Raw genomic sequence first — 20,572 nt, forward strand, 5'->3', positions numbered from 1 at the left:
CCCTGTTTACAGCACTTTAACAGTGCCAGCATTACACTTTCTCAAGGAGATTGTGTGCTTGCTTTCCCCACCCCAAGCATACCTGGAGAATTAGTGGTGCTCTGATTTCAGCACCCAGCACGGAGACAGCAATGTCCAAAAAAACATCCCCCATATCTCTTGTAGTCACTGTTTGACCAGGACAATTGTTAACAGTAACGAGCTTTGAATGTTTGAATGAGCTGAATTGATATTTACGATTACTGTTCCCTTTCTTTTAAATTATTTTTGCTTTTCAGGGAGGTACTAACACTAAATCTGTAATATTTTTTTGTATTTCTATAACTTTATTCTTTTAGGAGCCAGTTCTCCTTTTATTTGGCCTCATAAATGACTTCTGGAAAGAAGAATAGCTCATACAAAACCATAACTGCAAACTCTGATCTGGAGTTAAGATTACCAGATCCTCTCCACACAAAATGCTTCAGTCATTTCTGAAGAGTATAGAAGGATGATTTTTGTCTAAGGCTTCTCTCCTCAGCTGCTTTTCCATACATTTCCATCCTGGGCCATATCTCTGAGATACGCAAAAGCCTCGGGATTTAAGAGATATTTAAAATCCAGATGGAATTTTTGGATGAAGACCACGGTCAACAGCTTCACGTCCCTGCCATCACGTAACCCCGGCAGCGAAGGCAGCATTCATCTGTGAGGGACCGGCCTTTCCTGGGGCCCAGCCCGGAGAATGATCTCCTCGGGAGAACAAAAGGCCATTACAAACACCACCACCTTCTGCTCCCGGGGTTAGGCGTGCTCTGACCCCCGTTAGCATAAACGAAGAGCAATCTGTCTGTGTAAATTTATGCCCCTTACACATAATGCATCATGTATATGCATAGCTGTTACATTTCTATGTGCATGCGTGCACGCGTACGTGGATTTTTTTTAACCCCAAACCCCTCCGCTGAGTGCGGTTTTTCCACCAGTGCTGCCCTGTGTCGTGGGGGAGAAGCACAGCCCAGCTGTCACCGCCATGGCTGCGTCCCGCCTGTGTACACGGGGCTCCTCTGGGGACAGGGGGGGAAAACAAACAGGCGACAGATGTGAGCCGCGTTGTTTAATGCCGAGCTGGAGGTGCTCGGGGAAGGGCTCACTGGCAGGAGCTGCCCGAGCAGGAGGGATGTGAAATGCCACCCCTGGCACAGAACCACATCTTCATGGTGGTGACAGCAGCGGTTGTTGGTCTCAGCCAGCCGTTTCTGCTTCCCCCGCAGTCCTGATGAGCTGCGAGGCAGTGCCTTAGACTCACAGAATCACAGAATCATTAGGGCTGGAAGGGACCTCTGGTGATCTCCCAGTCCAGGCCCCCTACCCAGCAGGGTCACCTGGAGCAGGTGGCACAAGAACGCGTCCAGGTGGGTTTGGGATGTCTCCACAGACTCCACGCCCTCCCTGGGCACCTGTTCCAGTGCTCTGCCTCCTCAATGCAACAAAGTTCTTCCTCATGCTGAGGTGGAACTTCTTGTGTTTCAGCAGCTTCGCTGCCAGGGAAAGCTCTGCTGGGAAACCTCTGCTGGGAAACCCCCGCTGCAGCTCCCGGCTCCCCCCAGCCCAAGCGCTCCGGGCACACCAAGGGCTCTGTGTGCAGCCCTAAGCATGTGAAAGGGGCTCTGTGCGCGACCAGTCGTGAACTTGGCGTAGAAATGGGTATTTTAAAGTAACATCGCCTGGCGCCAGCGCGCAGGTATTTAAAAATAGCACTTTCGGGGGACACAGGCCGCGTTGCCCGGCACTGCGGGAGCTCCTCTGGGGCTCTCCTGGGCCCCGGTCCCAGGCTCGGCCCAGGCCGCCTCTCCATCCCCCGCCGTTGCCGTGGCAACGCGGCGCGGCCGGAAGCCGGGCGCGCGAGCACTTCCGGCGCGGCCCGCGCGCGCGCCGGCCCCCTCTCGCGCGCCCGTCGCCCAAGATGGCGGGCGCCCGTGTCGCTGCAGGTGGAGTTCGGGTGAGCGCGGGCGGCGGCCGGGAGCGGGGCCCGGGCGGAGGCAGGGCGCTGCCCGGGCGGGCAGGGCCGCGATGGTGCCCTCGGTGAGGCGCCGCGGCACCGAGGCGCGCGCGGCTGGTTGCACGTGGCCTGCTGGCCCGCGCGGGCGCGCGCCTGGGCCCGGCCGCCGCGCTGCGCGGGGCTGCGGGCCGGGCTGGCGGAGCGGCCGCCCCCGGGGAACCGAGGGGTCGGGCACCGCCGAGGGGTGTCCGCAGCGCTGGACCTGCCCGTCTGCCCCGGGGCCTCCTGCCGTCTCTGTGTGAGCGTCCTGTGCCACTCCTTTCCTTTCTCTACTTTCTACCTCTAATTTTTCTTTCTTTTTTTTTTTTTTTAATTATTAAAATTATTTATAAAAAACTCCCACTCGTTTTTCGGCTTTTTTCCCCCCCTCCGTACGTGTACTTGTGTGTGTGTTTGTGTGTGTACATGTGCCCTCGCTGTGCTTTGTGTCCCAGCTGTGTCGGTGTCAAACAGCTGCACCCTCACTCTGCAGCATTTTGGTTTCCAGGCCTTTTCTACTGTAATATCAGCCTCGCTCACACTCTGGCCCTGGGAACCTAAAGCGTTTGCAGTGGAAGCTGTGCATATTTGTGGAAATACTGGTGTTATTTCGTTAAAGCCTCCTTTTAGCCGAAGCTAAAAGGCTGCTATTTATTCGCTTTTTCCCACCCTTTCACGAACACAGAAATACCATAACCCTTTAAACACCCTTCTCCTTAAGAATCCTTTCCTCAGTCTTTCCCGCTTCCAGCTGCAGCAAACTCTCCTAATTTTCCCAGAAGAGTGAAATGCATTTTTGCTTCCCTTGGAAATGCATAAATGAGCTCTCTATGTAGGAACCACAGCTGAGTCCCCCACGGCTCCCGCTTTACAGAAGGACCTTATCTTGCAATCTACATTTCCCGCTGCAACAAAGCGTGACCTTGTTTTCATTACATGAAAAAATGTTTTTCATATAATTGTTGTGACTTGTTCCCTCCCATGAATCTCGGGCTCGTGTTAATAAATCGCTGCTTCAATTTGGAGATAACTATTTGTTGTGAGCTGGGGGAAGAACACCAACAGAGTGCCCTTTAGGAGGGTTTGCTGCATATAAGTAGTGCTGCCGAGGGCACAACAAGGGTTCTGTTGTGCTCTGCCACTGCAGAGCCAAGAAAACCTACTGGGGCATTTTTAGATATTGAATTTAAAGGAGCTTAGTAACGTCTGGATGTATCTTTGTTGGTTCTTTAGGTGGGGATTGGTTGGTTTTAAATATTTCTCTTTATTGTGTTGGTTTCCAAGGGAGGAGAATCACCAGTAAAGTAACTTCATAGGGAAATTTTTCTGAAGTAATCTACATTTGAGCTGGAAGGATATTTTGCCACGGTTATGTGCCCTTTGAAAATGGGTTGGTCATTTTTCAGCCTCACTTGAGTATTGAGTTGAGTTTTTTAAGAGTTTTCTAGTTGTTAAAACCTTACCCAGTCTAGAATTCAGTTTAGAGTCAAAAGGTCACACTCTGCTGTTATGTCCCATATCTAAAAGTAGCTTTTGTGTTTATTACCCGTGTCCCTACTCACACGATGAAGTTTTATAATCTGAGTTTGGCCTCTGGCCTCACAACATCATGAAAACTGATGGATGTTGGTAAAGCCCAAGACTTTCACAGTTGTTCTTTTTCCAGAAAGGCGAGGAGTTTGCTGAGGCTTCTGAGTTGAAGTTACAAAAATTAATTGTTCCTTTGAAGAGCCTAAGATTAGGTGCCTGGACCCAATTTAAATCACAGTGTGAGGACCAGCTCCTGTGCTTAGCAGCCTCTGCATGTCCTGCTCACACCTGATCTCCTGTGCCTGCAGGGGCCACCTCTTGTTCCCTGGTCCCCCAGGGTGTTCCGAGTGTCAGAGGAGGGACGTTCATCAAGTTGTTCAGTGTAGGAGGATTGTGTATTTATTTATTTATATTTTAACTTGTCATCCTCTCCACTCGCTTCCCCCAGTCAAGTCTCTCTCGGGAACACTTCATAGATCAAGAAAGGGTTGCCAGGACTCGGGGATTGCTTCCCCTGACTTGCTCTGTAACCTCATGTGAGTCGTTTCCTCTCTCCCTGTGTTCACAAGTGGAAACTGGGGGAATATTTATCCCAGAGGGATGCTCAGTTTTTGAGACTTCTGGCTAAAAGAGGTCAGGGATGAGCAACATTGGACGTGACGTGGTGGCTGGAATGTTGTTCAGGTTTGTGAGCACTCGGAGATGGGAACCATGTTCCCGTTCCTTTGGGATAATGCCTGGCACTGTGGGGTCCTGGCCCACAGCAGAGCCTCCTGTATGTGCTGGAGATGGGATCTGGCAGCTCCCCCCCAAGAACTTGTGGTTTGTGACAGGGGAAAAAAAAAAAGACAAAGGGAATCCTGTGCTAAATATAGTCTGTGTCATTTGTTTTCTCTGCTGTGCCATCTATGTAAATCGCCTCTTTTGTACTGTCTCCCTTCTGACAATAAAGCAAAATCTCAGTGGTTCATTGTTTTTATTTCAGAGGTGGTGCAGAACTCTTGTTCGATGGTGTCAAAAAGCATCAGGTGACTTTGCCCTGTCAACCAGAGCCTTGTGAGTATCAGAACCTGCTGGATAACTTGAAAGGATGACAACAGATGAAACAAAGCTGGTTTGTACAGCACTTCTAGTTGGCAGTGAGGATCAAAGTGTTTTAAAAGCTCTTTCAGACGTGCCGTGGATTGGGTAGCTTGGAAAACAAGGGTTGGTCCTCAAAGTCTGAGCATCTTTCCTTGTCCTCTAAGCACTTGGGAATTGAGTCCTTCCTTAAGTCTTGCCTCCCTCCTCCTGGATAGACAACAGCTTCTGGATGTTTCCATCAAGTCTGTGTCTGTCTTGCTTGGTACTTGAAACTACCAATAACCTCTTCTCTCATTGTTTTTCCCTGCCCGTTCTGAGATTTCCAAAAGGCACATATGTATATATATGTGTGTGTGTGTGTATGTAGTGTATAGATATGTGGGGGGGGGTGTAGCAGTGTAACATAAACTTATTTTATCTACTTTTTTGACTTTCAAGTATAGATAATAATTTTATATCAATTCTGAGCAGTGCTGCACTAACTCACTTGTGTGTGCATACTTCAGTGGCAATGTAATTTTGCCACAGGTATGTTCTGAATTCTTCCACCTAGATAGCACTGCTTTGTGATATTTGAGTGGGATTATAAACTGAAATAATACAGAACATCAGGGAATGTTAACTAATATCTCATGAATGGCTAATACCATAATCTGTGTGCTGGGAACCTCCAGGCCTGAAATCTTCTTGCTGTGCCTGGAAGTAATTAGAGATTGGTAGAAGTGCTTTTGATGCTTGGACATAAGTACGTGTAATTCAAATATAATTAGGAGCACTGGAATATTGTGTTATCTTGTGGGTAAGGACGGGGACTGAGGCTCCAGAAACATGACCTGATGCTGATTTGCTTTGTGAGTTTAGTCATGTTGCTTAACTTTCCCCTGTTGCTAGTGAGGTTGTAGTGATACTTTCATGTATCACAAGAGAGTTCAGCATTAAATTCCAGCACTGTTAAAGCACTTAAGATCCTTAAATGGAAGGTAGTGAAGAAATGCTAAAACACTCATTTAGTTGGTTTATAAACTTGGGGGATAGAGCGTAATTTTCTTCAGTGCTCTGTAAATTTAAAATACCCAGTAACACCCACTGCCTTGGTGGTGTTCAAACCATGATCAGATACTCAGGAAGAAGGGATTATTACAGGAGATGTTTATTTCTGCCAGGGGAAGGGAGGGTATTAATACCAAAAAATGATTCTTCTAGCCCCATGATTGTCAGCAGTGCAACTGTTTGTGGCCTGATCCATTCCCATTGAAGCTGCTGCAAAGACTTCTGTGGACTTCACTAGGATCTGAGTTTATCCTAAAGGATAAATCTCTCCCTGAAGGTCTGTCTCAGTCTCAGGGTTCAAACTCATGATCTCCAGTGATTCATTCCAGATTCATCTAGCGCATTATTGCTCCCAGCTTTTCCTGCTGCCATGTTTTGCAGCACAGGGATGAGGCAGGAACATGTGGGGTTAATGTCTGACAGTAACAGACTGCTGGAGACACCCCTCATAGTATTTCCAGAAGACCATTATGTTGTAGTGGTGAGGAATCAATAGAATCACATAAAAAACATGTGAATAGGAAATTTGGTAAGTCTGTGCGATTTTATGTTGTTCCTAATGCCGTGTATTTCCCTGGTTCACACTAAGAAAGTTTAATTCACCTATCTCTGTGTAAATAAACACACACACACATATATATATATATATGTATATATATAGCATGTTCCTTGCTGCAGCCAGAATTGCAATGATTAGAGAAATAAAACAGCTCAGTTCTGCTCAGCACATCCTGTTGCTTACCCTGAATGTCCATCACTGAGTACTCCAGGGAAAGACCTGTAGCATGAACACTGCTTGAACACCTGCACTTCTAACCCCATTTTAAGTGATTTCATTATCTGCCAAGCTTATTTTTGGCCATTTTGGCCTCTCTTACCTACTCTTCCTTTCTCTCTAGGTTATTTTTGTCTTTGTCCTCCTTTTTGCAGAGTAGCTGCTTCTCTCTGGGACATTGGGCACAGCAATATTTTAATTGTTTAGGCATTTTTAAATATATCCCAGAGGTGGGGGGAGGTAGAAAATTATATGAAGAAATACCTACATCTATTTACATGATAAAACAAGCTGTGCTCCATAGTTGACAGGGGCAGTCAATGTTCTCTGAGTGATAACGTCGGTTGATCATTTGGGATCATTTTTCTTTTCCTGGTAACGGGCAGTAGGTGGAAAGTAGGTGGGTTCCAGATCCAGTTAACTTTTTTCAAGAAGATTGGATTCTCTGTCCTTTTGTGATGCCTGGAGGTGGACTCCTGGAGGGATTAGGAAAGGCAGAAGGAAGGAAGCTGCAAATGGGACAAGAGCAAGCCACAAGGGGTACAACCGTGTGGCGGGACCTATTTTTATTATCCAAGGGGCTTTTTGTATCCTAATATCAGTTGAACAGCAATTCTTTATTTCCAAAGCAGGGCTACCTCAGCCTGCATGTTGAAGTTGCTGCCAACTAGGAACTTGAAAAGGTGTGGTGTATGTGCATAGGCCAGCAGATCTAACTAAGCCACACTTTGTGTAGTCCTGTGTAATCTTGTGGAGCTGTTGCAGAAAGAAGACCTCAAGTGAGACAAGAATCTTACCCCAAATTGCTGGCTATTCTGATGATCTCACTGATAATGCTGTTAGAGGATCTAAAGGCATTATGCCCTGTTGGCTTCTTCTGCATGAAAACAGTGTGTGGGAGAAAGCAGCTGGGGGAATAACGATATTTGTCACATAGAGAGAGGATTAAATTGGCAGGGAAATCAACTTTATTTTCAAGCATCTAAGAGGCTATTAGAGACAATGGAGCATAAAAGAGAGAAACCCTAGATTAAAAACTGAAAATGTATTTGGCAGCCTCCTCCTGAAACAAGCCACAGTAATTTAACCAAGTGCTTCAGTAATCAAATAGATCATTGTATGACTGCTCTGCAAGGGATGCCAGAGCTCCTTCCTCCACCTCACTGGGACTCACAGTGGTGGATTTGTCTTGGCCATGGTTGCATGGATGCTGTTGGGAGGGTAGGAAGTCACTGGCATTGTTTAACCCTTGTAGTCATTGCAGGTTTAGCTCAGCAGCATCATGCTGATGAAGAGTGTTTACAAAACCCCTCTGGCTGTGCTGTCTACTGGATGTTGCATCCAGAGGCTGGGGCTGTGTGTAAAGTCTCTGGCACTTGTGCTGCAGGCTGCTTGCAGGCCTTTGAATTCCAGCTTCTCCTGTGGCATCAGTGGTGAGACTTGTGTTTTTGGAGCAGCAGTGACCAGTTTCAGCAGTGCTCGCTCGGGTCTTCTGGGCTAATCATGAATTCACACTGTGTTTTGGCACTTACAAGTCTGGAAGGATAAATTATTAATCAGTGTGTTTTGGTAATTGTTTGTGGTTTCTCTTACCAAAACCCCAGGGAAAAAAGCCCACTGATAATCAGATTTTTTTTTTTAAGCGGGAAAATGAAAATAATCTGCCAAGTGCTGTTTAAGTTGAATCCCTGTAGAGAAGAGCATGGTCTGCTCCTCAAGAGCTTTGCTTTCCAGGGGCCTTGTTCTGCCCAGCATGGAGGACTGCTGGGGACTTGGGAGCATTCATCTTCTCAGGAAAGAGCCTGGGGATCTCAAGAGATCAGGCCTGTGATACAGGCAGAGTGGCTTAAAAAATACAACATGGCACATGTTCAGAGTTGACTGGGGTGCTGTGCCAAAACAACGTGTAAAATCAGGAATAGCAGTTGGTGTTGGTTGTAAGTGCCCAGTGCTATTGCTACATAGTAGATTGTAGTTAAGTCATTAATATTCTGGAATGCTTTTATTGCTCTGTTTATTATTCCTAACATTTTAAAACTTGCTCCAAAGAAAGAATAAAAATATATTGGGTGATGCAGAGGCTTATTAGAAGAATGATGAGAAAAAAACCCCCATAGCTCTATGGAAAACTTCATGCAGTCAAATCTTTTTAACCACAGTGTGTGGCACTCACAGCTCTCAAAGGATTCAGGTTAGTCCCCTGCTTGTGCATCCTACTCTTGCATCTCTCTTAGCCAGGAAATTATAGATCTGGTGGCAAGGGAAGGGGACATAAGGTGGGAGCTCAGGCTGGATCCTGGGTTCTGGCTGCTCCTGCAGGATCCAGCAGTGTGTTTGCAGCACAGAGCCCGGTGTGGTGCCGCAGGGCTACCACTTCGGGATGGAGCAGTCCCTGCCACGTGTGCAGCCGTCCTGGCTGCGGGTCCCTGTCCCAGGGAGACCACGAATCCCTTCCCAGGGAACAGGGAAACAAACGCTCATCCTCACAGGAGCAGCCCCAGCACCCTCCCGGGAGGCCGTGGAGCCACATTACTGGATCAGTTCATCCCAACTCATTGTGGAAGGATCTTCCCAAGCACTGAGAAACCAGCTCTTGTGTGTGACCAAATCCCTGGGATAACAAAGCCGGGCTGTTACACCCTCCTTCCCAGCCGCTGTATTGCAGTGTGGACACCTAGCAGGATAACCCCTCCGTGCCACCCCCCCTGCGCTCCCTCTTTTCTCTCGGTGGGATTTGCTGTGCTGACAGCGCTGTTCAGAGGGTGGCAGCGGAGCAGGGCTGGGGAGGAGGATCCGGGCCCTTTAAACCGCTTAGCATGCGGTTCACACGGCTCCGGGCCAGCTGTTCCTTTCTCCTCCTGCCCTCACTCGCAGGAGTTGTTTGCTGAGCTCAGAGCTCCTGTGCAAAATTGCTTTTCAAAAGAGCCACTTTCTGCTTAATTAAACAATGAGCCGCCGTCCCTCTGCACATCTGTAAAGCTCCCTCCGCAGCCCCTTTATCCCACAAACTGCTCCATTCTTACCTCCATTCACTTGTAAATCTTAACCCCCCTCTCCTCCACCCTGATCATCTCACTGGCCCTTTCTTTTCCCCTTTCAAGTGAGACCGAGGGGCTTGGAGTATCTGTGGGGGTGGCTGGTTTGGGTGGACAGGAATCGGTTTAATGGTGCTTGGCCCTGTATGAAAGTCTAATAATAGCAAAGCAGATCTGAGCCCGAGAGCGAGAGGCGATTTCCGTATTTAGAGGAATAAAATCATGGCAGTTCCTGAGCCGAGCTGAGACACTGACTCATCCAGCAGCCACAGGGGACACCAACCACCAGCCAGGCTGGGAGGGGGGCAAGGAGTTGACTTCAAGGCATTTTCTGATCCAGCTGGCAGTGCCAGGGATAGCCCAGCCCAGGGGATTCCCTCGGCCGTGCTGGCTGTGTGCAGGGCAGTGCCAGGCTGCCAGGGAATCCCTCTGCATGCTGGCAGGAGCAGCCACCTTCCTCTGTGGTCTGGGGTCTCACATGAGCTCCGTGTAGTATCTTGTAATAGCAAAAAGGTTTCCCTTTTTAACCCCCCAGTGCCTGTGTGCACACATAAAACTCAGAAACCAGAAAACAGAAGAGAGGGGAAATTTCAGTTTGCTGGGTTTTGGCTGAGCTTTGTGCCAGTGGTTAGCAGTGCATTCTCTGAATTGTCTTCTTGAGAGCTTAAAAAAAAATTAACCAGTAACATTCAAGGTTAAACAGGATAAATGAATAGAAAAGTGATGAGGTGGGATATCTCCTTTATCATTGGGAAGGACAGATTATAGCCAGGGTGATGCAATATCATCTAGCATAGATTGATTGGGAGGAATGAAGAAATGGGAGTTTAGTGCATTAGCAGAAGATTCCTGACTGCAAAAACTATTAGACCATGGCACAGTCTCCTTGGGGTTTGGTAGCAAGTCTACACTGCTCAAGCCTCTTGAAATCAGAGCAGGCAAGGCTCAGGATGGTCTTTTGTTGAGAAAAATTCTGCACTGGCAGAGGAATAAAATCCCAGGACCTGTTAAGGAGATGTGTTTTTTAATGTGTGCGATCCCCAGGCTGGTACTTGGCTGTGGGGACGATGGTCTTTGAGGCTCTCTCTGTTCCTTCCTTTGACAATTTTGAAGGAGAGGCAAGACCCTGGGCCAGCACTAGTGATCTGTGATCCTAATTAAAAGAGACAGTTTGGTGCACTGGCATTTATTGGGGAGCCTGAAGTGACAATAGCGTTGGGTGTTACAGGATTAGATGCTCTGACTTTGGAAATGAGTAGGGATTAGGTTTACCCTGAGAATCAGCTCGGAGCTGCTTTTTTTTTCGTGGGAGCTGATGGATCTGGAGGCTTGCTGCTGGCTAGCGGTGGAATTGGAGATCTCTTGAACTTGTGTTCTCCTACTAGCAATCTGTGGGGAGCAGAAGATCCCAAGCAGCTCCTCTCCAGCTCATGAGCGTTGTGATTAAAACCTCTGGGCTGAGAATTGCTGGGTGATAGCTGGGATCTGAGTCTTCACTGCTAACAGGAAGGCTGTGAAAGACCTCTGTGATCCCTTCCCATTTTGTGGACACAAGAAAATGAAGAAGAGTGTTGCTCTTTTAGCTGAGAAGCAAGAAAAAAGATGTCATAAAACAATTTAAAATTAGACAAGCCAAGACCTTAGTTTAAAGCAGACAAGAACAGATGAGAGCAACCATTGGGATTCTCTTATGCCTGGCTGTAGTTACCCCCTAATTTCTTCCCTAGTACTTAAATCACTGCCCATTCCAGTGTGTGGCAGGATTGGCTTGTGCACTTGTCAGACAAAATGGATTTTCCTCTTGCTGCAGAATTTTGCCTGGCTGCTCACTCTGTGTAGTACCAAACCCATTTGCCTGTGACTCCATTCACATCAGCTATTCCAGGTCTTCTTCTGCAGTTTATGGCACACCATGGTCTGCTTCATAGAATGATTTGCATATCAGATGGGAGACTGCAGGAGTCAGAAGGATCCATTAGATCAGGTTTTGAGCTCTTTTAGGGAGCAGATTCCTGGAGGGTCCTAAGATCCAAAAGAGAAGTCGTGCACCTAGAGGGACAGCAGGTATTGGGAGCTGGTTTGTCTGTTTTAAAAACAGGCTGCTTAAGCAGGGAAAGGGGCATACAAATTGTCTTTCCATACATTTCCATGCAGGCAGGGGGAATAATGGCAGAGGAGCGGCAGGGAAGGGGCTTTGTCATGGTTACAGGCCGGTGGCTGAGAATGTGGGTGGAGCAGTGCTCGTCCAGAGTTAGTGACCTCAGCAAATTGGAGCTCAGCCATGGTCAGTATGATAAATGATCTTATTCTGGGTCAAAGAAATGGTACCCCACAGGGAGGGATCCGCAAGGCGGCCGGGAAAGCGCTGTGCTCTGGCAGCACTGACCCCTTAGTGACCAGTGCTGCATATATCTTATTTATTGCAGACCAGAAGGGAATTTTCCATGGTTCAGCCTTTATAGGGTTCCCCTATTTCCCTGAAATAATCCTGGTTCTTCAACCAAGACAAGAATATGGGTGTAATTACTCCTTCTGGATGCCCTTCGAGGCACTGCGTGCGCTGTGTGGGTTTGAATGTGGATTTTAAAGTGTTTGGTTGTTGTGTGTGTGTGTGTGAATCTGCCAGTGACCTGTGCAGCTCCCAAGGAGCCAAGAGCTGTGTGTCTGTGTCAACTGGTATCACAGTTGCACAAAATCCTTCCTTGAGTCTGCACATTTACCAGTTCAGTGTGAGATCCTTCTAGTGCAACACCCAGCTTCGTGTTTCTTATTCAAGGCACCTGGTTTCCCTCTGCAAGTGCCCTCCTTGCTGAGTTATCACTGATGAATCTGTCAGGCCCAGGAGGTTTTATTGAGCTGGGAAAGATCTATGGATTTCAGCCCTGGCTTTGAGGGTGCAAATGAACCCTGGCTCTTGTTCCAGGCAGTGCTAAAATGGAGTCTTAGATGCTTTCCTGTGCCATAGGAAGCTCAAGCAGATTCTTCATGAAGGAACAGTTGGGGTAATGCAGAAGATCAGGCCTTGGAGGATTCTCAGGAGGGCAGAGCAGACTGTGCAGTTCTGTCTGCCACATCCAGGAGTGTTTGTGGTGCAGCTGGGCTGAAAAGGAGCCGAGGCTGTTGGGTTCTGTATGTGCTCGCTGCAGTTCCTGCATCCCGTCTGCCTGTGTGACAAGGCAATGACTTTGTGTCACCTCGTTTTCCTGAGCGCTGTGTTTCGCTGGGTGATTTGTTTTCTGCATATATTGTGGGCTTGAGCTCCCATCTGTGCACTTGAACTAAGCAGTTTTCCCAAACGTTTGTCGTTTTTTCTTTTTTTTTTTTTTTAATTAACTTTAGATTATTTTTTCCTGAGAATTTGGAGGGGGGGAGTTGATGTACTGTTAGCACAGGCAACAGAAGCTGTCTGTGTATACAAATAAGACAGGGATTTCCTACCATGTGCTTCAGTCGTTCCTTTGCAGTTTGAGAATATTTCAGCATCCTGGGCCAGTTCAGTCTTGCTCCTCTGGTCATGCTGAGGACAGTTAATGAGAATTAGAGAGCGTTTTTTGGTGTTGATATTTGTTTGCTGTGAGTGAAATCAAGTGGGCTGCCAAAAGGATTTCATTAAGACCATGCAGCAGATAAAAATATGTCCTTACTGGGATGAGCTGGGCTTGAGTTGGTGATACTGGAGCAAAATGCTGTACTGTCTCAGCTCTCACCTGAACCTCCCTGCTGAGCCAAAATGCACAGTGGGTTTTGCAGCCAAATGGCAGCACCTGTAGTACAACTGTGCTCCTGCCAATAGCAAACACCTCTGTTCTGTGATGGGGACCAGCTTCAAACCAACACAAGTGTGAAATCAATGCATTGTGATGATGGTTTAACTTGTCAGTGAGTGTGATGCCTGACCAGGCTGAGATTTTTTCCTTCCTTCTATGTCATCTGTAGAGGACCTGCTGTTTGCACAGCAAATCCTTGGCCCAGGGAGCTGGGAACCTGTTAGACCTGTAGCATACTATCAGAAAGAAAATATCCTATGTATGTCAACTGTAAGAGATAAGCAGTTGTGCTGTAACTTACCTCTACTATTTCCATCATGAGAATATAGAGAGGCCTGAGCTGTTGATCAGCACTGCTGTTCGAGGCGCTGAGCTGCAAGATGGCTTCTCCCCAGACCCCTTGCAATGCAAGTAATCTTGTTCCTTTTCAATATCTTACTTGTGGGAGATGGTTTTGGTGTGGCTGTGGTCATTTGTCATCCCTTATAATTGATTCGCTCTAGTAATATTGGTGTACAGAACGTAGAGACATGAAGGTGGGTGAAAAAATTCAGTGCTGATAAAGCAGATGAAAGTATTATGTCTTAAGGTTGGCTGTGGAGAAAGGGTCTCAATTTTTGTGCCTTTTGGAGGGGGGAAGGCATGTACAGGGGTATCAGGGTTTTTTTTTTTCCTGCTGTCTAAATTTTTCAGTATGTGTGTACGTGACCTCTGGGTAGGAGTAAATGAATGTAGGCTCAGGTGGGGCTGAAAATAACATTTATTATGGAAGGAGATGGGGTGAGGGAGTCTTCCAGCTCAGCCTCGAATAAATCAGTCCTCTCGCCCCTCCGTCCAGGCTGCTTCTAGGTGGCTGTCTTTTATCCAGCTGGTGCAGCGTGTTTCTGTTTAAATGATCTCTCCTGAAAGGTCCCAGAGGAAAGGGCTGCTTATTCCACGCAAGGAGAATGGTATATGGCACAGCTCATTGTTGTGTGCCCTGCTGCAAGTGCATAAATATGAAACAGCTCGCGGGCGATGCTGCGGTGGGGCTGGTGTCCCCTTCACACCCCCCTCCTCCTCCTGAAGGCTCCTCTCCATCTTCCTTCCTCTCCTGCTTTCATTTCTTGGTGATGGAGAGCGGGAGCCTTTTGGGTGTGGGATCCTGAGGGCTTGACGTTGCAGCAGCATTTTTCAGGGGAAGGCAGATATGGTTAACTCTTGTTTTGGTGGCTGATGGACCACTGTGGTGGGTGTGTGTATATATATATAAAATATATGTGCATCTATGTGTATATATATATATATATGTATATATATATATATATGTATATACACACACCTTCTGAGCGGCTCTCACTGTCCCCGGTGCACATTGCTAAGAAAAGAGGCAGAAAATGGTCTATTTTGTGCTCTTAGCTACATACCATTACAGGGGAGTCGTGGGTTGGCCCCAGGCAGGTGATCCAGCTCACCAGGCAGTTTTAAGGCACAAAGCAGCTCTTTTTGCCCTGATCAGGGCGATCCAGTGCTCGGAGGCAGCAATACCTGTTGTGCTCCAGGCAGCCCTGTGGTGGGACTGGGGTGCTGGGGACAGACTGGAGGCACCGATACCCTGGGAAAGGGGGGGTAACACAGGGAATCTCAGAGCATCCCCATCCCTCTCTCCCCAGGAAAAAGGCCCCCATCTGCTGCAGATGGACATATCCCCATTGCCTAGTTGATGTGCACTTGCCTACACCAGGGCTGTTAATCCTTGGTGTGGCAGAAGCAAAGGGGGTGATGTTACTTGGAAGAACCCCAGCTCTGCTCTGGGTAACATCCATGATCCCATAAAATCCTGGAGTAAGGCCTGGGCTGAGTCAAGCCACTACACACACATTTATTTTCACTGGTCATGAAGCAAACACACAGGGAATGGTACACAGAGTGAGTTTAGCTCAGAGAAACACATGTGGAAAGGTTTCTTGTGACTATGGCGAGCTTACTGCACGTGAGACAGACCTGGAAACCCATCCTGCCATCCCTGCTTGTCTTGGAGCAGGGCTCCAGCCCTCACTGGTGGATTTGTGTCTTCAAAAAGCTTCCTTGCATCTCAAAAACAAACAAAACTCTTTTGGGGCTTTCAAAAGGCTGTTTAAAGGAGCCCCGGGAGAATAACTGATTGTGGATTCGGAATGATGAAGTGGTTTGTGGAACGGTGAAATATAGAGGCAAATGCAGGAGAACTCCACATTGCAATTTGTCAGCTTCTCTAAACCCTGTAACAGATTATTCCCCCCTCCCTTCTGTCTCTTCTCACCTCTCCAATAGGAAATTAACTGATGCTATCACTAAAGAAATTGTTTTTCCCTCACAAAGTAAAATTGATACTATAAAAACCCACCAGCAGTGTCTCCTCCTCCTTTTACATGAAGACAAATTCTTCCTGTCACCTACTGAAATGGAAAGATAAAGGCTGAGCTTTAATAAAGAAGCTCTAAGCACCAAGTGTAGAAGGAGGTAGCAGGCACAGCGTGGGGAACACTCCATGGCAGCAGGTGTGATGCTGAGGGATGCTGCAAGTGTCCAAAATATGACTGGCCAGTGGCTGCACGTGTGTTTAGTGTGTAGTCATGGACGAGTTTGGGCCCCAGAGCTCATGCCTCCAAGAGTTCGTGCTGGTTTTGGTGCTGATAGTGTCTGTCTTTGCTCTTTTCAGGTTCTTAGGGTTGCTTGTTTGGACTTTTTAAATCTAATTAAGCACACAGACAATTAGACATAATTTGTTGGGCGATAACAGAACACACAGGATATGGGATGTGTTAAAGAGGTCTGAACATTGGGGGTCTGCTGCTGGATTGGTGCTGAATCCATTCTTTGAGGGATGAGTTTTCTTGAGGAAACCTCTTGTACCAGACTGTGGGGTTTGGGGCAGAGCCCTGGGCTCCCCTGGGACAGGACTGCCTGTGGGAGGCTGCTGGGGGACTATCCTGTTAGGTGGTTTCTTTGCAGCTATCCCCACCCATCCTGCATGTTCCTCATCTGCTCTTTCTGGATAAACAATCACTTTGCTCTGCATCACCAGGAGCCATCAGGCAGTTTGTAAACCCTGTCCTTTCTCCTTCCAGGGGATATCAGAAACCTGCTCAAGTGGATCAAACAGAATATGTTGAAAGAACGACCAGAATTATTTATGCAAGGGGAATCTGTGTAAGTACAACTGTTACGAATCCTCCTTGTATTTTTCTGTTGATCCCCGTGGTTTAGGATATTTTTTCCCTGTTGGTTGCAAGAAGTAAGTCAATCACCATGAAAACATGGGATTTGCTAAAGTGATAATGGGAGGTGTCCCACCTACACCTCACACTGTCCACAGAGATCATCTTTTGCAGCTCTCACCCTAAATCTTTAAACCTTAAACATGAAGCAGGGCCACGTAGACCTTGTCTCTGATGTCAGCTGGAGCAGCATAGTGCCTGTACCCTCAATTCCAGGAGTTTTAGCAGGTCTGTCCGTTCCCTGCTGACATCACTGGGACTGAAGCAGTCGCTCCGAGAAATGCCAACAAATAATTCTTCTGGGAAATGTATTTTTATTGTCAAAATGGGGCCAGCCTCGTGGAGGATGAGGGGGGGCGAGGAGGAAAAAAAAAAAAAGAAAAAGAAGGCAAGAGAAATGGAGCAGAGTGAGCTGTGCAAGCCATCCCTGACTGCGGGGTGGCGCTGGGGGTGTTTAACATTCGTCACGGATCTTTGTGAGCTGGAGCGTGTGCCAGGTCCCCTGGTAACAGGAGAGACAATTGCAGGACACCGAAGATCAAAGAAGGGGAATCCCTTTGCTCGGAATCAGGGGCTTGGAGTGGATCCCAGGTGTTTAGTGCCTGTGGTAGGGGCACCGGAATAGCTTTCCCTACCTTCACATCGAGCTCTCTGCGCTCGACTGTCGTGCGTGGGTTTTAATTACCTGGCTCTTCTGCATCGTACGGAAATGTATCATCCTGGAGCATCCTCGGGAATGGTGCGTTTCGATTCAAATGAGCTTTGGGAGTGCTCCTGCCTCCCCTTTATTTGATGTAGAAAGGGCACAGACTGTACCTGCTCCACCTCCATGCTAGGATTCCTTTTTGGCTTTATAAGCAGTCAGCTTGTGATCTGTGCTGTGACATCCCTTGTTCTTAACTGTTTGTGGAGCTTTTTAGCAGACCTGTATCCTAATTATTTCTCTCTGTTCTGCAGGAGGCCAGGAATTTTGGTGCTCATCAACGACGCAGACTGGGAACTAATGGTCTGTACTCCTTAAATTTGACTTTCTTTGTTGCTCTCTCTGTTCTTTGGTTGCTCTCAGAGAAGCTGTTTCTGATTCTTGCCCCAAGTAAAACATCTTGTATTTGAGGGGGAAGGGGCAGGCTGGGATCTCTCTCCTGTGCTGTGTCTGTTCAGGAGCCTGGAGCCTCTCTCTAACCTGCTGAGTCTCATCAGCCAGCCAAGGTCTGAAGAGAGATTACCCTTTTTTTCCCTGGCCTCTGGCACTGGGCTCTGCACCTCTGACTGCTGGTGGGTCCCCCCATGTGTAGGGTGACTGTGGTGGGTACTGGCAGCTCCAGGCCCCAGGCAGAACTGCCTTCCCTGGAGTCAGGGGGTACCTGGCAGGTGAAGGCCACGGGGAGATTTCTACCCAAACAGGCACCTGGTAAATGTCTTCCCTTCTCAGCCCACTGTTGTGCTCAGACAACAAACAGCCCCTCACTATTTTCCTGCCTCAGGCAACCACCTGTTCTGTCAAAACCCTGGTCCAGAAGGCGCTGTGGGCTGATGAGCATCAGCACCGTGGCTGATCCCTCACCTTCACTTCTCTTGTGATGAAAACATCAGTCTGTCCCCTTCTGCTCTCCCTAACACTCACCATCTTTTTATGAGCTGTTTTCTCTTTGCAGCTTGTATTTGGAAATGACATTTAAACCATTTTTTTTTTCCCTTGGCCTGCAGGGTGAGCTGGATTATAAACTCCAGGACCAGGATAATGTGGTTTTCATCTCAACATTGCACGGCGGGTGAACTCCTGAAAAGACAAGAGGATGTAAATCCAAGTCCCTGCGCAAAAACCCCAAACAAAAACCTTAACCCACCCAAACCTCTCTTGAACTGCCTGTGCCTGACCTCTGCATCTTTCCACCGTGTTCTCTTGTTACTACACATCCAAATAAAGCCCTGCAGCCTGCGGCCTACTGTCCACCACAACAACATCCATCTTTTGGTCCTCATTTCACCTCTCCTGACTGCACTTTCAGGTACCCTAATGAGCAGAGAGCACCTGCAGAATGTGGGACTTTATTTTTCCGTGATGGGAGGAAAAGAGGTGCTGAACCCTGAGTAGGATGATGTGTCTTTGCAGACAGTGAGGTGTTCTGGGGGAGTTGTGCCTGTTTTGGGGCAAGGCTGGGATGCCTCTGCCTTGGTGCTGGGAACCAGGATTCTTTTAACACAATACTTAGTCTGTGCCCCAGCCACGGGAAGGGTGAGGCATGAAGTGCAAGGAAACAAAAAGTGGCTTGCCTAGCTTTTCTATGAGGTAGCAAACATGACAGCTTCAGAGCCCTCTGTAGTGACTTCCACTTGTGGTATTTATTTTTGGGACGCAGGAGAGAAATAGGCTTTTTGAAAAGTTCTGTTTTTCTGATCCCTCATGCTGTTTTCGTACTGGAACTGAGGCAGAGGGGGAAGTGCTGGCCCACAAACAACGTCAATTTGTAATGATTTGGTTGGAGGGGAAACAAACCCTCACCCAGCCTGAGACAGCACGGAGTGATCAGGGCAGCAAATGATCTTTCTGTCACCGTGATGGACAGCATTGATCGGGCTGTGCTGCGTTCTGTGCAGGTGGGAGCTGCAGCCTGGCCGGGGAAGGGCTGGGGCTGGAGATGCACAGTTGAAGTGCCAAGACCTGGGAAAGTCAGGCTTTTAACCCTTTCCACCAGTGGGAGAGGCTTCTTACTATGTGCCCTGAGGAAGTCCTGTGAGCGCTGCAGAAGTGGGTGTGCTTGGCTCTGCTAGGGCACGGATGCTGTTGGCTTTCCAGAAGTTTCCTCGGATGGATGGACTGGCCCCTGCCAGCCCAGAGGCCACGGCGAGAGCGGAGGGACCGGGTCAGATCATAGCACTGGTGCCACAGGTCTGAAACGTGCTGCGTGAGCTTCCAGGAGTGTCTGACCCAGGATGGTTGTTCCTGCCCCCCCGCCCTGCTCACCTGCATTTGGGCTTGGCTCCGGCAGCACATGACAGTCCCCGGCGGCAGCTCCCGCTCGCTGGTGCTCAGTCGGTGCATCCTGGAGCTGATCTGCACCACACACTGCTCCGAGAGCCCTCCGTCTCCAGGAGGTGTGAGGAGGAGGTGGGAGGAGGGAGCAGCCAGTGCAGCAGCCCCTGCTTGGGCAGCCTGGCCCAGCATCCCGGGTGCTGCGTACAAGGAGCTTCTCCCGCCCTGCGCCTGACGGAGGAATTCCGCTGTCTGATGCAGAGAGTGCCGAAGAGTAATTCCCTCAGCTGACTTCTCCTCTCTCACGTTCACCCCTCCACAACCTGCGTAACTAAAAGCACCCACGGACTACGATGCTGCTGCATCTGAGGAACCCCACCTTCCACCCACTGCTGGTGACAAACTGATATTCAGCCTTTTCCAAATCCAGCCACAGCGACTTGAGTCCAGCTCATGCCGTTTGTAAATGACACGGACGGGCCAAAGGCTCTTCTCTGTCCCCAGTTCCTGGCTGTTAGCTTTGCTGGGCCAGGGCAGTGGAAGGGGATTCCAGGTGATGGTAGGAGCTGGCTGAAAAAACAAGGAACCTGTGTGGTGTGCAGCTTGAAACGGACTGAAACCCGATGGGAAAAGGCAGGTTTGTCTTCAGCGCTGCTGCCTGCCCTGCCTCTACGCTGCTTCTGTGCCTTAGGCTGGGCTTGTCTGTTCTCATCCCCCCCAGCTGTTTGCTCAGATTGGATGGGTTCCTTCCCTGGGAGCTGTTATTCCCCTCAATAGTGCAGGTAGACCCAGGTGGCTTAGCTCCTGCCGTAGTAAAAGCTGCCAATCACTGCTAAAAAAAGCTAGAAATGGGAAGATGAGGGAAGCCAGGGGGGTGAGAGAAGAGGGGTACAGCAAAATCCTGTAAAAACAACAACAGCGAAAACTTTCTGAAATAAAAGCCTTTTAAAACATTCTCTGCCTCCAGCTTTGTCCTAGATAGGCTCTTGGTGAAATTCTGCTCGGATCTTGTAATGCTTCCCTCCTCCTCCTGGGTTTCCTTGGCAGCCCCGGCCGAGCCGCTTGGCTGGTGGATTCATAAAGCCTCTCTGTTAGAACG

At 48.4% G+C, this 20,572-nt stretch overlaps 1 protein-coding gene across 1 annotated transcript; it reads left to right on the forward strand.

The window, feature by feature from the left end:
* The first annotated feature begins 1,682 nt into the window (after positions 1–1,682).
* On the forward strand, positions 1,683–20,422 carry URM1 (ubiquitin related modifier 1). The gene is made up of 6 exons (XM_029960584.1): positions 1,683–1,696; positions 1,814–1,981; positions 4,536–4,606; positions 16,350–16,431; positions 17,457–17,505; positions 18,207–20,422. The coding sequence occupies exons 1-6, from the start codon at positions 1,683–1,685 to the stop codon at positions 18,273–18,275; spliced, it is 453 nt and encodes a 150-aa protein (XP_029816444.1). The 3' UTR covers positions 18,276–20,422.
* The last annotated feature ends 150 nt before the right edge of the window (positions 20,423–20,572 follow it).

The sequence above is a fragment of the Manacus vitellinus genome, unplaced genomic scaffold (assembly GCF_001715985.3).
Source record: "Manacus vitellinus isolate BGI_N305 unplaced genomic scaffold, ASM171598v3 scaffold_27_pilon, whole genome shotgun sequence".
Taxonomy (NCBI): Eukaryota; Metazoa; Chordata; class Aves; order Passeriformes; family Pipridae; genus Manacus; species Manacus vitellinus.

Bases quoted from the DNA above. Each gene is read 5' to 3' on its own strand.
- URM1 (XM_029960584.1), top strand. The intron at 1,982-4,535 runs GTGAGCGCGGGC...TTTTTATTTCAG, and splicing joins TCGCTGCAGGTGGAGTTCGG to AGGTGGTGCAGAACTCTTGT. The intron at 4,607-16,349 runs GTGAGTATCAGA...TTCTCCTTCCAG, and splicing joins GCCCTGTCAACCAGAGCCTT to GGGATATCAGAAACCTGCTC.